At 44.9% G+C, this 20,000-nt stretch overlaps 1 protein-coding gene across 9 annotated transcripts in view; it reads right to left on the bottom strand.

The window, feature by feature from the left end:
• Window positions 1–20,000, bottom strand: part of akap13 (A-kinase anchoring protein 13) — a 91,131-nt gene that overhangs the window by 27,517 nt on the left and 43,614 nt on the right. For 5 of the 9 annotated variants that reach the window (XM_058397468.1, XM_058397465.1, XM_058397467.1 and 2 more), the window contains 10 exons: window positions 12,678–12,765; window positions 10,847–10,959; window positions 10,090–10,331; window positions 9,024–9,071; window positions 8,572–8,631; window positions 7,590–7,755; window positions 7,184–7,280; window positions 5,231–5,353; window positions 4,550–4,586; window positions 571–679 (listed from right to left, as the gene is read on the bottom strand). In XM_058397468.1, coding sequence (XP_058253451.1) covers window positions 571–679; window positions 4,550–4,586; window positions 5,231–5,353; window positions 7,184–7,280; window positions 7,590–7,755; window positions 8,572–8,631; window positions 9,024–9,071; window positions 10,090–10,331; window positions 10,847–10,959; window positions 12,678–12,765 — 1,083 coding nt within the window. The remainder of the gene's footprint in view (window positions 1–570; window positions 680–4,549; window positions 4,587–5,230; window positions 5,354–7,183; window positions 7,281–7,589; window positions 7,756–8,571; window positions 8,632–9,023; window positions 9,072–10,089; window positions 10,332–10,846; window positions 10,960–12,677; window positions 12,766–20,000) is intronic. The other 4 variants (XM_058397474.1, XM_058397472.1, XM_058397471.1 and 1 more) reach the window with 4 other exon arrangements.

Below are 20,000 nucleotides of genomic sequence, written 5' to 3'. Positions count from 1 at the left end.
ACTTCCGATTTAATTCAGATCAGCTGAGTTCAGATTACACACACACATACACACACACTGCTTTAACATGTTTCTCACACACACACACACACACACACACACACACAGTCTCTCTCTGATGCTTTATCCAGATGAGGTTCCATCAGAACTGGAGTTTGTTTTTCCACAGAGCGAGAGAGAGAGAGAGAGAGAGAGAGTGTGTGTGTGTGTGTGTGTGTGTGTGTGTTCAGAAGTGCACCAGAGAAACCGCAGCATGCTTATGCTTCCTGCAAGAGAGTCTTTGCAGCACACAGATGACACATAGACACAAAACTGAACTACACAACCTACACACACACACAACAACAGAAGAAAGAGAAGGGGGGGGGGTTGTATATGTAATGAGTTTTGTATGTCATGGAGGTTATATGTACAAATCTCCATGGCAATGACAAATTTGAATCACTTCCTGCAGCGAGTTGATTCAGTGTCAAATCTCTTAACGATTCTCTTTTCACTAGATTTTAATAGGAGTGGACCGGTATCACCTTACTCTCTCTCTCACACACACACACTGTCACACACACACACCTTGCTCTTCTTGCTCATCTTGCTCTTAAGGTAGCTGAAGGTGCGGCTCACTTTCGTCCCTCTGACCTCAGAGTCACTCCTCAATGGGGCGGGGTCTTCCTCTAAAATACTGAGAGAAAGCGGGGGAGGGGTACAGACAGATAGAGAGATGGAGACAGATACAGAGACACACCACACGGGGTGGGGGTGGGGGCGGAAGAGGAAGAGGGGGGAGGAGGGGGAGAGAGAGTAAATTCCATCATATAGTTCAGTAGAGAAAAAAAAAAGCAGTATAAAGAAGAGTAAAGAAAATAATAAATAAAGAAATGTGGGGAAAAAGGATTTGAGCAAAAAAAAAGAAAAATGAACACCAGAAAGAAACAAAATAAGAGAAAAGAAAACCTAAAAAGATTAGTTATGAGATAAGTGTGCAGGTATACAGAACAGTGAGAGGTGTGTGGTGTGTGTGAGGTGATGAGAGGTGTGAGATGTGAGAGGTGTGTGTGGTGTGTGTGAGTGAGGTGTGTGTGGTGTGTGAGGTGTGTGTGGGTGAGGTGTGAGAGAGGTGTGTGTGAGAGGTGTGTGAGGTGTGTGTGAGAGGTGTGTGCGAGGTATGTGAGAGGTGTGTGAGAGAGGTGTGTGAGGTGTGCGAGAGGTGTGTGAGGTGTGCGAGAGGTGTGTGTGTGAGGTGTGTGTGGTGCACGTGGTGTGTGTGGTGCACGTGGTGTGTGTGAGGTGTGTGTGGTGCACGTGGTGTGTGTGAGGTGTGTGTGGTGCACGTGGTGTGTGAGGTGTGTGTGGTGCACGTGGTGTGTGTGAGGTGTGTGTGGTGCACATGGTGTGTGTGAGGTGTGTGTGTGAGGTGTATGTGGTGTGTGTGTGAGGTGTATGTGGTGTGTGTGTGTGAGGGGTGTGTGGTGTTTGTGTGAGGTGTATGTGGTGTGTGTGAGGTGTGTGTGGTGTGTGTAGTGTGTGTGTGAGGTGTGTGTGTGGTGTGTGTGAGGTGTGTGTGGTGTGTGTGGTGTGTGTGTGAGGTGTGTGTGTGAAGTGTATGTGGTGTGTGAGGTGTGTGTGAGGTGTGTGTGGTGTGTGTGTGAGGTGTGTGTGGTGTGTGTGTGAAGTGTGTGTGGTGTGTGTGTGAGGTGTGTGTGTGAAGTGTATGTGGTGTGTGAGGTGTGTGTGTGAGGTGTGTGTGGTGTGTGTGTGAAGTGTGTGTGGTGTGTGTGTGAGGTGTGTGTGGTGTGTGTGTGAGGTGTGTGTGGTGTGTGTGTGAGGTGTGTGTGTGAGGTGTGTGTGGTGTGTGTGTGAAGTGTGTGTGGTGTGTGTGTGAGGTGTGTGTGGTGTGTGTGAGGTGTGTGTGGTGTGTGTGTGAGGTGTATGTGGTGTGTGTGTGAGGGGTGTGTGGTGTGTGTGTGAGGTGTATGTGGTGTGTGTGAGGTGTGTGTGGTGTGTGTAGTGTGTGTGTGAGGTGTGTGTGTGGTGTGTGTGAGGTGTGTGTGGTGTGTGTGGTGTGTGTGTGAGGTGTGTGTGTGAAGTGTATGTGGTGTGTGAGGTGTGTGTGTGAGGTGTGTGTGGTGTGTGTGTGAGGTGTGTGTGTGAGGTGTGTGTGGTGTGTGTGTGAGGTGTGTGTGGTGTGTGTGTGAAGTGTGTGTGGTGTGTGTGTGAGGTGTGTGTGGTGTGTGTGTGAGGTGTGTGTGGTGTGTGTGTGAAGTGTGGTGTGTGTGTGGTGTGTGTGAGGTGTGTGTGAGGTGTGTGTGAGGTGTGTGTGGTGTGTGAGGTGTGTGTGAGGTGTGTGTGTGAGCTGTGTGTGTGTGAGGTGTGTGTGTGAGGTGTGTGTGTGTGTGAGGTGTGTGTGTGAGGTGTATGTGGTGTGTGTGTGAGGTGTATGTGGTGTGTGTGTGAGGGGTGTGTGGTGTGTGTGTGAGGTGTATGTGGTGTGTGTGAGGTGTGTGTGGTGTGTGTAGTGTGTGTGTGAGGTGTGTGTGTGGTGTGTGTGAGGTGTGTGTGGTGTGTGTGGTGTGTGTGTGAGGTGTGTGTGTGAAGTGTATGTGGTGTGTGAGGTGTGTGTGAGGTGTGTGTGGTGTGTGTGTGAGGTGTGTGTGGTGTGTGTGTGAAGTGTGTGTGGTGTGTGTGTGAGGTGTGTGTGGTGTGTGTGTGAGGTGTGTGTGGTGTGTGTGTGAAGTGTGTGTGGTGTGTGTGTGAGGTGTGTGTGAGGTGTGTGAGGTGTGTGTGTGAGGTGTGTGTGTGAGGTGTGTGTGGTGTGTGTGTGAGGTGTGTGTGAGGTGTGTGTGAGGTGTGAGGTGTGTGTGAGGTGTGTGTGTGAGCTGTGTGTGTGAGGTGTGTGTGTGAGGTGTGTGTGTGTGTGAGGTGTGTGTGGTGTGTGTGTGAGGTGTGTGTGAGGTGTGTGTGGTGTGTGTGAGGTGTATGTGGTGTGTGTGTGTGTGGTGTGTGTGTGGTGTGTGTGTGTGAGGTGTGTATGTGGTGTGTGTGTGTGGTGTGTGTGTGTGAGGTGTGTGTGAGGTGTGTGTGAGGTGTGTGTGAGGTGTGTGTGGTGTGTGTGTGAGGTGTGTGTGGTGTGTGTGTGGTGTGTGTGTGTGGTGTGTGTGTGTGAGGTGTGTGTGTGAGGTGTGTGTGTGAGGTGTGTGTGGTGTGTGTGGTGTGTGTGTGAGGTGCGTGTGTGAGGTGCGTGTGTGAGGTGTGTGTGTGTGTGGTGTGTGTGTGTGTGTGAGGTGTGTGTGTGAGGTGTGTGTGTGAGATGTGTGTGTGAGATGTGTGTGTGTGTGAGGTGTGTGTGTGAGATGTGTGTGTGAGATGTGTGTGTGTGAGGTGTGTGTGTGAGATGTGTGTGTGAGATGTGTGTGTGTGAGATGTGTGTGTGAGATGTGTGTGTGTGAGGTGTGCTCCTCCTCAGGATTCACCCTGCACTGTGTACTGTCACCTCACACTCTACTCTGAACTTTAAATACTCCATCACCTTCTCTTACTCTACTCTCTTTACACTAACATTTACACTTTCTGGAGAATATGCTAATATAACACAGACAGAGGGGTAGAGGGACAGGCGGGCAGAGAGGTAGAGGGACAGGCGGGCAGAGGGGTAGAGGGACAGGCGGGCAGAGAGGTAGAGGGACAGGCGGGCAGAGGGGTAGAGGGACAGGCGGGCAGAGGGGTAGAGGGACAGGCGGGCAGTGGGGTAGAGGGACAGGCGGGCAGAGAGGTAGAGGGACAGGCGGGCAGAGGGGTAGAGGGACAGGCGGGCAGTGGGGTAGAGGGACAGGCGGGCAGAGAGGTAGAGGGACAGGCGGGCAGAGGGGTAGAGGGACAGGCGGGCAGAGGGGTAGAGGGACAGGCGGGCAGAGAGGTAGTGGGACAGGCGGGCAGAGAGGTAGAGGGACAAGGCGGGCAGAGGGTAGAGGGACAGGCGGGCAGAGAGGTAGAGGGACAGGCGGGCAGAGGGTAGAGGGACAGGCGGGCAGAGGGGGTAGAGGGACAGGCGGGCAGTGGGGTAGAGGGACAGGCGGGCAGAGAGGTAGAGGGACAGGCGGGCAGAGGGGTAGAGGGACAGGCGGGCAGTGGGGTAGAGGGACAGGCGGGCAGAGAGGTAGAGGGACAGGCGGGCAGAGGGGTAGAGGGACAGGCGGGCAGTGGGGTAGAGGGACAGGCGGGCAGAGAGGTAGAGGGACAGGCGGGCAGAGGGGTAGAGGGACAGGCGGGCAGAGGGGTAGAGGGACAGGCGGGCAGAGGGGTAGAGGGACAGGCGGGCAGAGAGGTAGAGGGACAGGCGGGCAGAGGGGTAGAGGGACAGGCGGGCAGAGGGGTAGAGGGACAGGCGGGCAGAGAGGTAGAGGGACAGGCGGGCAGAGGGGTAGAGGGACAGGCGGGCAGAGAGGTAGAGGGACAGGCGGGCAGAGGGGTAGAGGGACAGGCGGGCAGAGGGGTAGAGGGACAGGCGGGCAGAGGGACGCAGGGACAGGTGAGCAGAGGGGTAGAGGGACAGTACCTGCACTCCACAGATCCTGCTGCTGAACAGGGCAAGTCTGAAAGAGTCAATAATATAATTATCAGAAACACACACACACTTACTTATGCTCTTTCTCTCACACACACACTTATGCTCTCTCTCTCTCTCACATACACTCTCACAGACACACTCTCTCCCTCTCACACACACTCTCACTCATGCACCCTCTCTCTCTCTCTCTCTCTCACACACACTTATGCTCTCTCTCTCTCACACACACACTTATGCTCTCTCTCTCTCTCTCTCTCTCTCTCTCTCACATACACACATACACTCTCTCACACACTCTCACTCATGCGCTCTCTCTCTCTCTCACACACACACACACACACAATCTCTCTCTCACACACACTTTTTGTTCATATGAGGGGGATTTTTTTTCTCTTCGTTGTGTTCTCCGCCTCTCAGTGTTCCTCTGGTGCTCGGGGTGTGTTAGTGGATCACTCTGAGCACGTGCGAGAACTTTTGCTTTCTTTGTGAGAGACGCTTCATGATTTAGCGAAAAGAAAAAAATAAAAGCTTCATCTGCTTCATAAAGCTTCATAAACTGCAGTAAATTCAGCGGCATGGTAAAGGAGGGAACACACTACACAGTACACAGGAAGGTTCTAGCGTTCCACACCGAGCATTCTGGGAGTTTTTTGGGGTTTTTTTACTTACTTCCAGCCTCCTCTTCATCACTGGATGAAGAGCCGAACGCAAATAGAGGTTTGGGTTTGGGGAGGCGGGGCGACACGTTGAAGGAGAAGCTGATTCGCCGCCTGGGTCGAGCTCGTCCAATCGCTGCGGTGTTCCGGGGGGTGACGAGCAGGAAAGAGACCAAATCACAGGTTACTGAGGTGAAGGCGGTGAGTGAGGACGCGAGTCCACTCCCAAGTGCGCACAGTGGGGGACAGTGACCGGTAAGGGGGGGGGGCTGTCCATTCCCAAAACCAACACAGGGAAGAAAACAAGGCCAGCCTGACACGCAGAGGGTTAACACCGTCGCCATGACAACACACAACACCACCTTTCCAGAAATGTTGAAATGAAAGGAATAATTCAGCAAAAACGGATAAGAACACACTTCCTCCTTTAGCACAAATGAAGTCCATCAGCTGAGACGTGTTAGCTTCACACAGCGCCATGCTGCTAACACGCGCGGCTAACACACAACACGCGTCTACAGCCGCCAGATTAGCCTTTCTTTACTTCTCAACTCTCCAGCTTTCTTCTTTACTCTTCATTTCCTATTCTCTAGATCCCTGTCCAATTCCTTGCTTTCTGTTTCTTTCTGATTGTATCGTCCCTCCATCTCTCTCTTTTTCTTTTTTCTTTCTTTCTCTCTCTCTCGCTCTCTCATTCTTTTTCCTCATTCTTTCTTTCTCTCCCTCGCTCTCTCATTCTTTCTTTCTTCCTCTCCTTCCTTCCTCCTTTCTTTCTCTCTCTCTCCTTATTTCTCTCTCCTTCCTTCCTTCTTTCTTTTTTCTTTAATTCTTTCTCATTCTTTCTCTCCTTATTTCTTTCTTTCTCTCTCTCTTTCCCTCCTTCCTTTCTTCCTTCTTTCTTTCCTTATTCTGTTTCTTTCTCTTTGTCTTCCTTTCTCTCCTTCCTTCCTTCTTTTTCTTTCTTTTATTCTTTCTCTCATTCTCTTTTTCTTTCTTTCTTTCTTTCTTTCTTTCTTTCTTTCTTTCTTTCTTGACCTTTCTTTCTCTCTCTTATTCTTTCTCTCTTTCTCTCCTTCCTTCCTTCCTTCTTTTTCTTTCTTTTATTCTTTCTCTCATTCTCTCTCTTTCTTTCTCTTGACCTTTCTTTTTCTTTTTCTTTCTCTCTCTTATTCTTTCTCTCTTTCTGTCCTTCCTTTCTTCCTTCCTTCTTTCTCTCATTCATTCTTTCTTTATCTCTTTCTCTCCTTCCTTTCTTCCTTATTTCTTTCCTCATTCTTTCTCTCTCTCTTTTTCTTTATCTCCTCCCTTCCTTCTTTCTCTCCTTCCTTCCTTTTCTTTCTTTCTTTCTTTCTTTCTCTCATTCTTTCTTTCTCTCCTTCCTTTCTTTTTCTTTCTTTCTTCCTTATTTGTTTCATTCTTTCTCTCTTTCTTGCTTTCTTTATTTGCTCCTTTTCTTTTTAAAAAAAATTATTTTCTTTATGTTTACTGCTTTTTCATTCTTTCACTGAGTTGTTTGTTTATTTATTTTTCTGTTTTGTGAAATTCCTCACCCCCGACCTCACACTGCGCTGTAGATGAAATCTCTGACGCTAAACTGGTAGCTATAAGCCTCTGTTAGCTGTGTTAGCATCAGACACTGAAGCTGACTGCATTTGCAGTAAAGAGAGAAGCTTTGTGGAATTTATTTATTTATTTATTATTATTTTTGTTAAATTACTCCTTTAATACAGGGGAAAGTGAACGTGAAATAAAACACAGCAGCATTCTCATGATGGAGTTTCCTGAAAGCATCTTGAACTAAACATGAGACCGTGAGTGTGTATTGTTTTAAACACACACACACACTTTCTCTAATGATGCTCACAGCCATGATGCTTTAAGGAAGTGGAACCTCGGGTCAGTGTGGAGGGCAAAGAGGAGGAAGGTTGAGTGAAGACAGAACACACACACACACACACACACTCACCATCCAGGTCTCTTGGGCTGATTGCTGACATGGACACAGATTTGGTGAGTGAGAGAAGAGGAGGAACGAAGCCACATCCTGTGTCCTGAACAGATCTCTGTGAAGACCCCACACACACACACACACACACACACACACACACACACACACACACATATATATATATATATATATATATATATATATATATAAATAAATCTGTGAAGAGTAATTGGAGAGATTTATAATGAAAGAGTCCAGTGTAAATGCAGTTAAGAGAGTGTGTATGTGTGTGTGTGTATATGTGTGAGAGAGAGAGAGAGAGAGAGAGAAAGAGAGAGAGAGTGTGTGGTCTGTGTTTGCTTGTGTGTGTTTGTATAGTCGTGTGTTTGTATAGTCGTGTGTGTGTGTGTGTGTGTGTGTGTACCTGGCTGTCTAAGCTGCTGTTGTCACCTGCGTTGCTCTCGTTCTCCTCCTCAGTGAGAGAAGCGAGTGATCCTCTCTCCTCTCTCTCAGTCATGGATGTGTGTGTTGAGTGTCGTATGCTCGGCATCTTCACCTCATCCTCAGCAGCCAAACCTTCCAGACTATAACTACACACACACACACACACACACTGACTACTGTGTCCATCAGAGCTCCAGAGTGGGCTAAAGTGACCGCGCTCCACTGACTCTGCTGTTGGTTGAAAGACACTACGTTTTTTTAAATAAAGCATGATTAGCTCCATGCTAACGCTAACACTAAGGCTAGAGTAAGAGCAGTGATGTAAGAGCACTCACCTGTCCTGAGGCTCAGAGACGTAAATCAGTATATTAGTCATGTTTAATGAGCAGTGTGTTACTAATGTTAAAAAGCAGCTTTACTGTTCAGTTCAAATAAGCCAAGCAGAAGTGTGTGTGTGTGTGTGTGTGTGTGTGTGTGTGTGTGTGTGTGTGTGTGTGTGTGTATGGGTCTGCAATAACGCCACATCCGTGATACTGAAGGGAAGTGTGACTTTGAGGTTTTTTAAAAACTCTTTCTATCATGGTCAGAGGAGGAAGTGCGCACACACACACACACTTTCTCTCTATTTCTGTCTGTCTCTCTCTCTCTCTGTCTATGTCTCTCAAACTCTCTCTCTCTGTCTGTCTCTCTCAAACTCTCTCTATCTGTCTGTCTGTCTCTCTCAAACTTTCTCTATCTGTCTGTCTCTCTCAAACTCTCTCTCTATCTCTCTATCTGTCTGTCTATCTCTCTCAAACTCTCTCTGTTCTCTGTCTCTTTCTGTCTGTCTGTCTGTCTCTCTCTTTCCCTCTCTCTCACTGTCTGTCTCTCTGTCTCTCTTTCTCACCACACTCTGTCTCTCTCTCACACCACAGGCACTGTGTTGTGTAAGCAGTGGGGAAAAAAAAAGTGCTGACGTTTACCTTCTGGAGTTCATCTCCTCCATCTCAGGGTGAGGAACGTGTGATGGACACCAGCTCATACTGAGTTAGAGAGTTAGAGTGCGAGGGATGGAGAGATGAGAGAGAGAGAGAGAGAGAGAGAGGTGTATAGTATTAACAGGATGTATTGTTAGTTTTTAATAATGATGTATATTATGTATTTTATTATTCAGTTATAAAGCACTGATACTGGAGACTCCTTCCATAAATGTAAAAAAAAAACATTTGTCCGTGTGGAGGCCCCCTGTGAATGAGCCGTTACTATGGAAACGATAAGGTATCAGAGTGAGTTCATTAATATAAACCTGCGCTACAGTCAGAGCTGCTGTTAGAGAGAATTAATCATTAAACGCTGAAGACTGAATTTATTTCATGATTTAACAGAACAATAAACATTAGTAAAGAGGAAGATTGCATCAGATTAACATCTGTACCTTCTCCTGTGACCTGATGGCTTCTCTTCCTCCTCAGCATGTACCACACTGAACCAGGAGAGAGTGAGGGATGGATGGATGGGTGAGAGAGAGAGAGAGAGAGAGCGAGAGAGAGCGAGCGAGAGCGAGAGCAAGAGGGACGATGAGAGAGAGAGAGAGAGACAGAGAGAGAGCGAGAGAGGGACAATGAGAGAGAGACAATGAGAGAGAGAGAGAGAGCGAGAGAGAGAGAGAGCGAGAGAGAGAGGGACAATGAGAGAGAGAGAGAGAGAGCAAGAGGGAGAGGGAGAGAGAAAGAGAGACAGAGACAGTAAGAAAGAGCAAGAGGGCGAGAGAGAGAGAGAGAGAGAGAGAGAGACAGAGACAGAGACAGTAAGAAAGAGCAAGAAGGCGAGAGAGAGAGACAGAGACAGTAAGAAAGAGCAAGAGGGCGAGAGAGAGAGACAGAGACAGTAAGAAAGAGCAAGAGGGCGAGGGCGAGAGAGAGAGAGAGAGAGAGAGAGAGAGGGCGAGAGAGACAGAGTGTGAATGCAGGTGAGAATAATGTATATAAATGAGTTGGTAAATGGACGAAAGCTCTGCAGTGAGGTGTATTGTTGAGGAAACAAACCTGAGGTGATAGATGAGGGATTAGTCTGATGGACATCATATATACTGTTTCTTGTTTAGTGTAAAGTCGTGAATGTTAGAGACATGGTGTGAAGTGAAAGGTGTGGAAGCTGATGATCTGACTGTATTATATCACCATCACACAGCAGTGTGGATCGATCAAGCAAGAGGGGTGTGTGTGTGAGAGATCCATAATTATTTACAGAACACAATATTTGTGTGTTTTTCAGTACAGGCCATTTAACGAAGTATACGTTTATCATCACACTTCTTTAGTGTAAGAAGCATTATTACAGAACTGTACTGTTCTAGACAGATATATCGTATCATAAGTGTATTATAAGGTCTCTGAGTGCATTATAAGATATATATGATACATGTATGGTTCATTACTGAATAATCAGTGTTACTTATGGCATTATAAGAGGTCATATAGTGCTAATAGTCAGGTGGTTACCTGCGCTGGCCCATGTCCGTCTCTCCGCTCTGATTCTTGCTTGGCCCCCAGCTGTGTCTCCGGGATGGAGAGTGAGAGCGGCTGGTAGAGCGAAGAACAGCGGAACGCTCAAGGACCTCCGTCAGCCGATCTTTCTTCTCCTCTTCCTCGGTTTCTCCTACAGTGTGTGTGAGGGACGAGTCGTCTGTAGAAATGGATCCAGTCATGGAAATTCCACTGGTGAGGGTGAGCGTGTCCTCGCTCTGACAGACATACAGACAGAAACGCAGAACTGCGTTATTAATCCCAATCGGGATCGGCGCTCCCAATTCAGGCCGGATAATTCAGCATTCCGAACTAAACCAGGAAACTTGCCCAGTGTCCACCTGCTGAGCGTCTTCACAATACTCATGAGCTGGAATTCCAACAACCAGTATCCTAAAATTCCAAATCAAAAAAGGTATCCTCTCCCAATCCCAAGTTTGAGCCTGTGTTCCCAAATCCCAGTATGGATAAAGACAAAAATCCCAGTGCAGAAGAGTGAAGTGTAAATCTTTGTCATTTCCTTATAGTCATAATTACCGTTGCATATCTGTGTGTGTGTGTGTGTAAAACTGCACGTTATATAACACTTTGTTCTGCCAGAGACATCCTAAACAAGAGTTTTCCAGTGAACAAGCACAGTGTAAATGGAAGGAGGAGAACAAAACACACAGATGTTAATTAAAATAAACAGAGACGCAGCCAAGAACACACACACACTTACACACACACACACCTGTTTAAAGACGACATCATCCGTCGTGTCTGGGCCCAACAGTGAGTCTCCATCACTGACAGACTCGGACCCGGGCAGTGAGCTCGCAGATACGGAGCAACACACAGCAACATCTGGAAGAACAAATTTAATAATTTCACAAAAAAATAAATTAAAAATAAATAAATAAATAAAAAATCAAACAAACAAACAAAAAAACAAGGGTTCATTTTCTGGAGCATCAAAACATTAAAATATTAAATTAAAAATGCTTTAAAATGTAAAGAACAGTTTTAGCTGGTCTGTTGCCATTAAATAAATAAATAAAGACATTTTTATTGGTTTAATAATTGTGTGCTGTGTTTCTTTTTTCCTATTTTAATTTTTAAATAAATATCATTGCAGCTAATCTGCATTTTTACTTACTTTCTAATTGCTATTTTATTTATTTTTATAAAATTTATCTTAATACATTTTTACGATTAAAAAAAATATTTTTATTAACAAAAGAAATCAGGAGTTTGTTTTTTCAAATTGCTGAACGTTAAACAAAAACCAATAAATAAATAAACTTTTCTTCTTCTTAGTTTGGCCTTCTGTATAAGAGTGAAGTATGAATTCTAATAAAAAACTCATTTTTACTTTTTTAATTTATTTTTACTGGATTAAAAACTTTGCTCATTAAAATTCAGAGATGTGACGCTTTTTTTGGTTAATTTTCATTTTTCACACATCACATTTCATCATCAGTTCTGCTGTTAAATAAAAGTGTGTGTATGTGTGTGTGTGTGTGTGTGTGTGTGTGTGTCCAAAGTATTGCAGCTCGGTCTGTAATCCTTATACACAGGACGCTGATGTCATCGAGTGAAACAGATGATCTCACTGAGCCTGCGGCCGTCCTGTATCGTCAGGAAAACACTCCACTTTCCGCCCAAGCGTGTGTGTGTTACTCTTTAACACACACACACACACACACACTTATGAGGAGAGGGAATGTTTTCCTGACGATACAGGACGCCGGTGGGAAAACAGTCCAGTCCAGATGTTATGGTTAAGTGGCAGGATTACAGTTGATAATGCTAAAAATGCTAACAGTGATCAGAGTAAAGCTCTCTCTCCCGCTCTCGCTGTCTCGCTCTCTCTCGCGCTCTCTCTCTGTCTCGCTCTCACTGTCTCACTCTTGCCTCACTCTCTCTCGCTCCCTCTCTGTCTCGCTCTCTCTCTCACTGTCTCGCTCTTGCCTCACTCTCTCTCGCTCTCTCTCTGTCTCGTTATCGCTCTCACTGTCTCGGTCTCTCTGTCACGCTCTCTCTCTGTCTCACTCTCACACTCCCTGTCTCGCTCTTTCTCTTTCTCGCTCTAACTTTCTCTTGAACACGCCGTGGAAGTGGTTACTGTGAGATCGCTCTTCTGTCTGTGGTCCTGCGTTCTTTATCCTTCCTCTCAATGTAAAATCAGGAAAATCCCATTCATTAGAATACAGTAATTTTAAAGAATTGTGAAGAAATTTCACAGGGAAAGTTTAACTTCGGTAACATTTGTCCGGCATTCATTAACCGGCAGCAACAGAGCTTAAGCTCATAAAAACCAAGATGGAGGTAGATTTTAAATTCTGAGTTTTAGCATAACAAAAAAGCTAGATCATTTTATTCAATTCTGACCCTGAAAAAATTCCATTAAAGAGCCGGTTTAGTCGTTCAAGCGCAGGAGCTAGAGATCAGATGAGGTTTCATGAAAAAAAAAATCTACCACCACACTACCACTGTAGAAAAGTCCCGGATCAACACCAGTCTTCTGGCCACGCCCACAGCCCCGCCCACTCCACAAAGAAAAAGACGCGGTGTGTATTTACCAGTTTCCGTGCTTTCTTTACTGCACTCCGGCTTCAGATCTTCAGAATGTAAAGAGTACAAGACGTCCTCCTCCTCCTCCCTGTGGATCTGCACAGAAACAACACATTAAACACACTTATTATTACTATTATTATTATACAGTTAGAAGCAGATCTGACACAATAAAACTGCTTTAAAAAATAAACCAACATTTAAAAATAAATAAATAAATAACGTCTAATTAACATCAAAATTCTCATTTTAAAATTTTATTTATATTAAATAATTCAGTTGAATCCAATACCAGTATTTTTATAGAACACCGATGAACTTGGATTATAGAAATTCGAAAACAAATAAATTCACAAAATTCCAAATCAACTGAATTCATAAAACTCTAAAAGCATCCAGGTAACATTAATCAATTATAAAAAATTAATCAAATTAAAAATTAAAATTAATAAACGTTAAATTTAATAAAAAAAGTTAAATTCATAAACCTAACAGTATAATAAATAATAGAATAAAGGTTAAACGCAAACGAAAATAATTGTCACATTTAAAAATAATAATATTAATATTAATTAATATTAATACTAATATTCATTCAATTCATTAAAAAATGATATTAATTCTGTAAATCAAAATGAAAAAAAATATGAAATTCAAAAATCAAATGTTAAAAAATTCTAGTGCACGTGCACACACACACACACACACACACACAGTCTTGTGCATTAGGAAAGTCCTAATACAGTTAATGTGGAGTGTGTGCAGTGTGTATGCAACTAAATTATTATTTAATTACAGAACAGCCAATCTGGAACAGGAGGGGAGTGATCTCTCTCTCTCTCTCTCACACACACACAGTAAAGGAAAAGCAAATCATCATCATCATCATGATGTGTATTTTTTCCTTCTGTACAACGCCTACTGACAGCATGTGACTCACACACAGCCGACTTTTACTGTGTGTGTGTCATTGTCTAGTTTTCTCTCAAAGCAGGCTCTTTGAGAGAAAACTAGTGTGTGTGTGTGTGTGTGTGTGAGAAGGAAGAAGAAGAAGAACAGACACAAGGCTAGAGAGAAAGAGAAGAAAGAAAATGATGGGACACAAAGAAAAAAAAAAAGGGGGGAAAAACTCCTTGTGTGTGTGGACACCAAATGATCGTCTGTTCACGACCCCCGAGTGTCGCCCCGTCCGCTCTACAGATACAAAGAGAGAGATTCTCTCTCTTCAGGCCTGAGTATAAAGAGCATGTGGATTTTGACTGAAAGAAATTTCTGGAAGTCGTTAAATTTTAATAAGCGCCTGTTGGCGATGTCAAGTGGGCGGAGACAGTAATGGAGGGATTATGGAAGGAGTCTCCAGTGTCAGCGCTTTGTAACAGACAGAGGTTTTCCCACGTCTTCAGAAGAGACAGAGGAGTTTACACCTTCTTTCAAACATCAACAAGCTGCAGCATTATTATTTTTATTTTTTAATAAGTCCAGAAGCTCCAGAAGATGGGGGGAAAAACATGGCACGTAACTACAAACGGATAAAAAGTACGACATGATCTTTATTACATTAAGCAATTGCAATTACCGGGGAACTGCTGTGGAGTAAGAGGAATAAAACCCACGGAGGTGCTGTGAAGCTGAGTTACACCATCACACACACAGCACTGATTCCCACTGGGATAAAAACAGACCAGACATTTCTGTGTGTGTGTGTGTGTGTGTCTCAGAACTGAACAGTGGAGTTATTATCACACACCAGGACAAAGAGTTTATTGAATGCAAGTTTATGACGAGAAAAATGATGCGTTGGAGAAACAGGAGGCAAACATAACACACACGTGCGTGCACACGCACACACACACACGTACATACACACTTCTATTTTTGGTTTTATTTTATTATGAATGGACAAATAACGTTTCACCAAATTCAAATTGATCGTGTGTGTGTGTTTTCCTGAGAACTTCACAGTTGACAAGGTCAATAATAAGTTGTTAATTAGGGGCGTTCCTTGTGTGTGTGTGTGTGTGTGTGTGAGAAAGAGAGAGATTGTGCATGTCCTCAGGCATGAGCCTAATTGTCTTCACAGTACTGTGGGAGGAAAGAAGCAAACAATACACAACACTGCATTGATACACACACCTACTACTACACACAACTTTGTGTGTGTGTGTGTGTGTGTGTGAGAAAGAGAAACAAAGTAGTAGACCAAGAAAAAAGTGAAAACAAGAAGACAGGAGCCGAACTCATCTAAACACACACACACTTTCTCTCTCATCTCAAAGTGTTTCTCCTTCACCTCCATCCAAACACAAGCCACACCTCCACCACTAAGACTGACAGATCCACAAGCCACACCCCTTCTTTTAGCCATGCCTTCTTCTAAAGGAGGAGGCGTGGCCTGTGTATCTGTCAGTCACAGTGCAGGAGGCGGGATTTGTGTGCAGGAAATATACCTTGTACTTAACTCAAAAGCTCTGCCTCAGCGCGCGCGCACACACACACACACACACACAGTTTAAATATAGATGAGTGAGGGTCAGAAGCATCTGATACTGTAACTGCAGAAAGGCATTGTGGGAAACTCTCACAGTGAGGAGTGCGAGATAGGCACCTTATCGTTAAACAGAAAATACACACACATATGCACACACACACACAGCACTTTATTAGGAACACCTGTACAGCTACTCCTCCACGCAATTATCTAATCAGCCAATCGTGCACCAGCAGCACAAAGCATCGAGTCCTGCAGGTACCATCAACAGCTTCAGGTCATTTTTAAACATCAACCATCAGGAGATGGAAAATATCAGTAACTCTGACCGTGGCATGAAGCTGTCAGATGTGTTGGTGTGAGTATTTCTATGTCTGCTAATTTTCTGTGGGTTTTTTCACACACAACAGTCTCAGAAAAAACACCCAGTGAGCAGATGTTCTGCAGACAGAAACACCTTGATGATGAGAGAGATCAGTGGAGAAAGATCAGTCTAGTTGGAGCTAACAGAAAGGCCACAGATAACTGTTCTGTAGATCTGTGGTGAGCAGAAAAGCATCACAAGATGCCTGACACCATGACAACCTCTCTCTGGGGATGAGCTACAACAGCAGAAGACCACGTCAGGTTCCTCTTCTGTCAGCCAGGAACATACAGCTGAGGCTGCACAGGACACAGAAACACCAACACTAGATAGATAAAGACGGAGAAATGCAGCCTGGTCTAAGGAACCTGGATTTCTGCTGAGGGACACCGATGGTAGGGTCAGAAATTGGGGTCTACAGCATGAATCCATGGGTCATCGGTCCAGTCTGGTGGAGGGGGTGTGATAGTGTGGGGAATGTTTTCACTGCACACTTTGGGCCATTAATATCGAGTCAATCATGGCAAAGTAATGCAGCTGAGCATGTAATCATCTAATGACTGCCTCCAGCATGATACTGCAACATGTCACAAAGCAAACATCTGCCTTCCTGAACAAGGTGACGAGTTCTTCAGCGTTCTTCCCAGTCACTGGATCTGAATCCAGTAAGAACACCTTTGGGATGTGGCAGAACAGGAGAGTGGCAGCACCTGAAACATCTGCAGGAACTGTGCGAGTCCATCATCTCAACATGGAGCAGAATCAGAATGAGGTGTTCCTAATAAAGTGGTCAGGCAATGAAAGTGTGTTTGCCACCACTCGCATAAAAAACAGACAGCAAATTCTTACTAATAACACGCACCAATAGTCTCACACACACACACACACACACACACACACACCCCTTCTCTCTCTCTAGCTCAAACTCTCAAAAGCAGTTACACTAGCAACACACTCACATGTCCACACACACACACACACACGGATACAATCAGACACAACTGTCAAGCTCAAACACACACACACACACTCATGTAGACTACACACACACTCTCCACTTAAAATTCTATAGAATTTCACACACACACACACTCCTGATTAGGACACACCCTCAAGTGAACCAACATCTTCATCTCAGACAAGTTTCCATCCTGCTTTTCATCTTTATGCTGAATGAACACAAGGACTCAAACTTTCCTTACACACACACACACACGCACACACTGTACCCTGATCAGCAGGACGTCCTCTGTGCGTTCTCCCCTTGTCCACAGTGTGTATCGGCGCCGGTGTCGCTCGTACATCTCCTCCGCACAGATGGAGTACAAAAGTGGAGACGAAAAAGAAGAACGTGCCGAAATATTCCACCATGAACACAAGTGTATGTGTGTCTGTGTGCTGAAAACATCTGCGCCGGGAATCAGACCTCCCTCTCTCTTTCTCTCCTTCTCTCTCTCTCTCTCTCTCTCTCTCTCTCTCTCCCACACACACACTTTTTTCCTCCCCCTCTCTCACTCCTCTTTCTCACTGCTCCAGCACACACACACACCCTTCCTTCTTGGCTCTCCTTTCTGTCTCGCCTCTTTTTCTCTTTTCATATTCAGTTCTTTCGTTCCTCCTCTCATTTCTCCATCCATCTGTTTCACATTTTCTTTAATTTTTTTTTCCCTCATAAATGTTCACTCTGAGCACACAACTGAGCCCATCTTTCCATCACTACATCAGAACGGCAAATCAGGAAAGAAAAAAAAATGTTAAAACACTAAATATAATCCTCACTGGTGTAAAAGATGTTAGTTTTTTCTGTTCAATATTTTTTAAGTTTATTTTGAATTTTAATGTTTATAGATTTTTCAGTGTTTTCCTTCACTGTGTGTTCTTAAACTTAGCAGCTCAGTTCCACAGGTCCCACCCACGATACCACTGTAACCAATCAGAGCACAGATCCCACCCACAATACCACTGTAAACAATCAGAGCACAAATCCCACCCACAATACCACTGTAACCAATCAGAGCACAGATCCCACCCACGATACCACTGTAACCAATCAGAGCACAGATCCCACCCACAATACCACTGTAACCAATCAGAGCACAGATCCCACCCACAATACCACTGTAAACAATCAGAGCACAAATCCCACCCACAATACCACTGTAACCAATCAGAGCACAGATCCCACCCACAATACCACTGTAACCAATCAGAGCACAGATTCCACCCACAATACCACTGTAACCAATAAAAGCACAGATCCCACCCACAATACCACTGTAACCAATCACAGCACAGATCCCACCCACAATACCACTGTAACCAATCAGACCACAGATCCCAGCCACAATACCACTGTAACCAATCAGAGCATAGATCCCACCCACAACACCACTGTAACCAATCAGACCACAGATCCCACCCACACACAATACCACTGTAACCAATCAAAACACAGATCCCACCCACAATACCACTGTAACCAATCACACCACAGATCTCAACCACAATACCACTGTAACCAATCAAAGCACAGATCCCACCCACAATACCACTGTAACCAATCACAGCACAGACCCCACCCACAATACCACTGTAACCAAATCACACCCACAATACCACTGTAACCAATCACAGCACAGATCCCACCCACAATACCACTGTAACCAATCACAGCACAGATCCCATGGCAGTGACATCAAACAACCCAAGGGTTCCAGCCCAGAATGCCACTGTATCTACTCATCAGTACAGGTGCCATGGTAACCAATTAGAATGCAGCACTCGCCCACAATACTATGGTAACCAATCAGACAACAGTTCCCGCCCACAATACCACAGTAAATAATTAGAGCACAGTCTCTGCCCAGAATTCCCCTGTAACCAACCAGAGCAAAGTTCCCACCCACAATGTGTCTGTAACCAATCAGAGTGCAGTCCTCGCTCACAACAGCACTACAACTAATGACACCACAGTTCCCGCCCACAATACCACTGTAACCAATAACAGAAGGTTAAATGAAAATCCCGCCTTTATTTCTGAACAGTTTTACTATTTTTCACTTTGTTGTTTGGACTTTTAACAGTTTATAAAACATTTATCAAAAGATTTAAAATCAGGAATTGATTGTTTGTTGTTTATATATTAGTTTTTGTTCTTTCTGATGAAAAAACAGATGCACTGTTTCAGTGTGTCTCAGTGACTCTAGAGGGCGTCAGTGAGCTTCTCTCAGTTCAAACCTTGACCACTGCAGCAGGTCTCACTCCATTCGGCTGCTTCCTCCATCCTTCCTTCAGATGAAACACTCAGGCGTTATTACAGCTCACTAACATGACTTACAGCTAATTCAACACATTTTACACCTCAACACCACTGCAGCTAAAGTCACACTGTTTAAACAGAGCTGAAGATTTTAAAACCATCTTTAAACACATAGGCTCTCTTAAGCTCTCACTCATCTCTCTCTCACTCGTTCCCTCTCACTCATTTTCTCTCACTCGTTCCGTCTCACTCATCTCTCTATCGCTCGTTCCCTCTCACTCGTTCCCTCTTAGTCGATCTCCCTCTCTTGTTCCATCTCACTCATTCCCTCTCACTCTTTCACTCTCACTTGTTCCGACTCACTCGTTCTCCCTCTCTTGTTCCATCTCACTCGTTCCGACTCACTCGTTCTCCCTCACTCCTTCCCCCTCTCACTCATTTCGCTTCTCACTCTCACTCATTTCGCCTCTCACCCCCCCTCCTTCCCCCCTCACTCCCCCTCCTTCCCCCCTCATGCCTTCCCCCTCTCACCCCCCCCCACTCCTTCCCTCTCTCACTCCTTCCATCTCTCACTCCTTCCCTCTCTCACTCCTAGAAATTGTTTATTTCCATTTTCCATGCAGTGGAATTCAGAAGTCTGAACAGTTCACTGAAGTTAGATCTAATTAAACACACAGAAATGTTACACCTCAGTGTGTTCTATAAATATAAGAAGATGTAAATAAAGTGAGGTATAAACATTCTTTTTCTTCTCACGGTTGATTAGAATCCTAAGTCCAGCTGACGGGACACTTGGCCTCGGCCTTGTTATCTCGAGAGCTTCTTTAGATAAAACGCCCGGAACGTCATTTCTCACGAATACAGACGATGTAAAAGTGAGGCATGTTGACGGCATGACCAAGCGAGAGCCAGAGGAGCGATAAGCGATGAACAAAAACAAAAAGTTCAACCACAGAGTCTGATAAGAAACCGACTGACTGCAGCAGCTGAAGCAGAGGAGAGCAACGACGTGACACAGAGATTTATTACACAGACAAAATACTGAATTTAACACCTGATCAGATCTACAGCATCCCCCCCCACCACACACACTCTCACAAACACATTTTCTCACACACACATCATTTCCTTGTTATATTTAGGTCACTTCCCTAAACCTCTCAGGTTAGCAGTTATTCAGCCTCTTTTTAAGAAACCTAGACCCTAATGAATTATCAAAT

This window comes from Hemibagrus wyckioides, linkage group LG08 (genome assembly GCF_019097595.1).
Source record: "Hemibagrus wyckioides isolate EC202008001 linkage group LG08, SWU_Hwy_1.0, whole genome shotgun sequence".
Taxonomy (NCBI): Eukaryota; Metazoa; Chordata; class Actinopteri; order Siluriformes; family Bagridae; genus Hemibagrus; species Hemibagrus wyckioides.
This window is presented reverse-complemented; position numbering and strand designations above follow the sequence as displayed.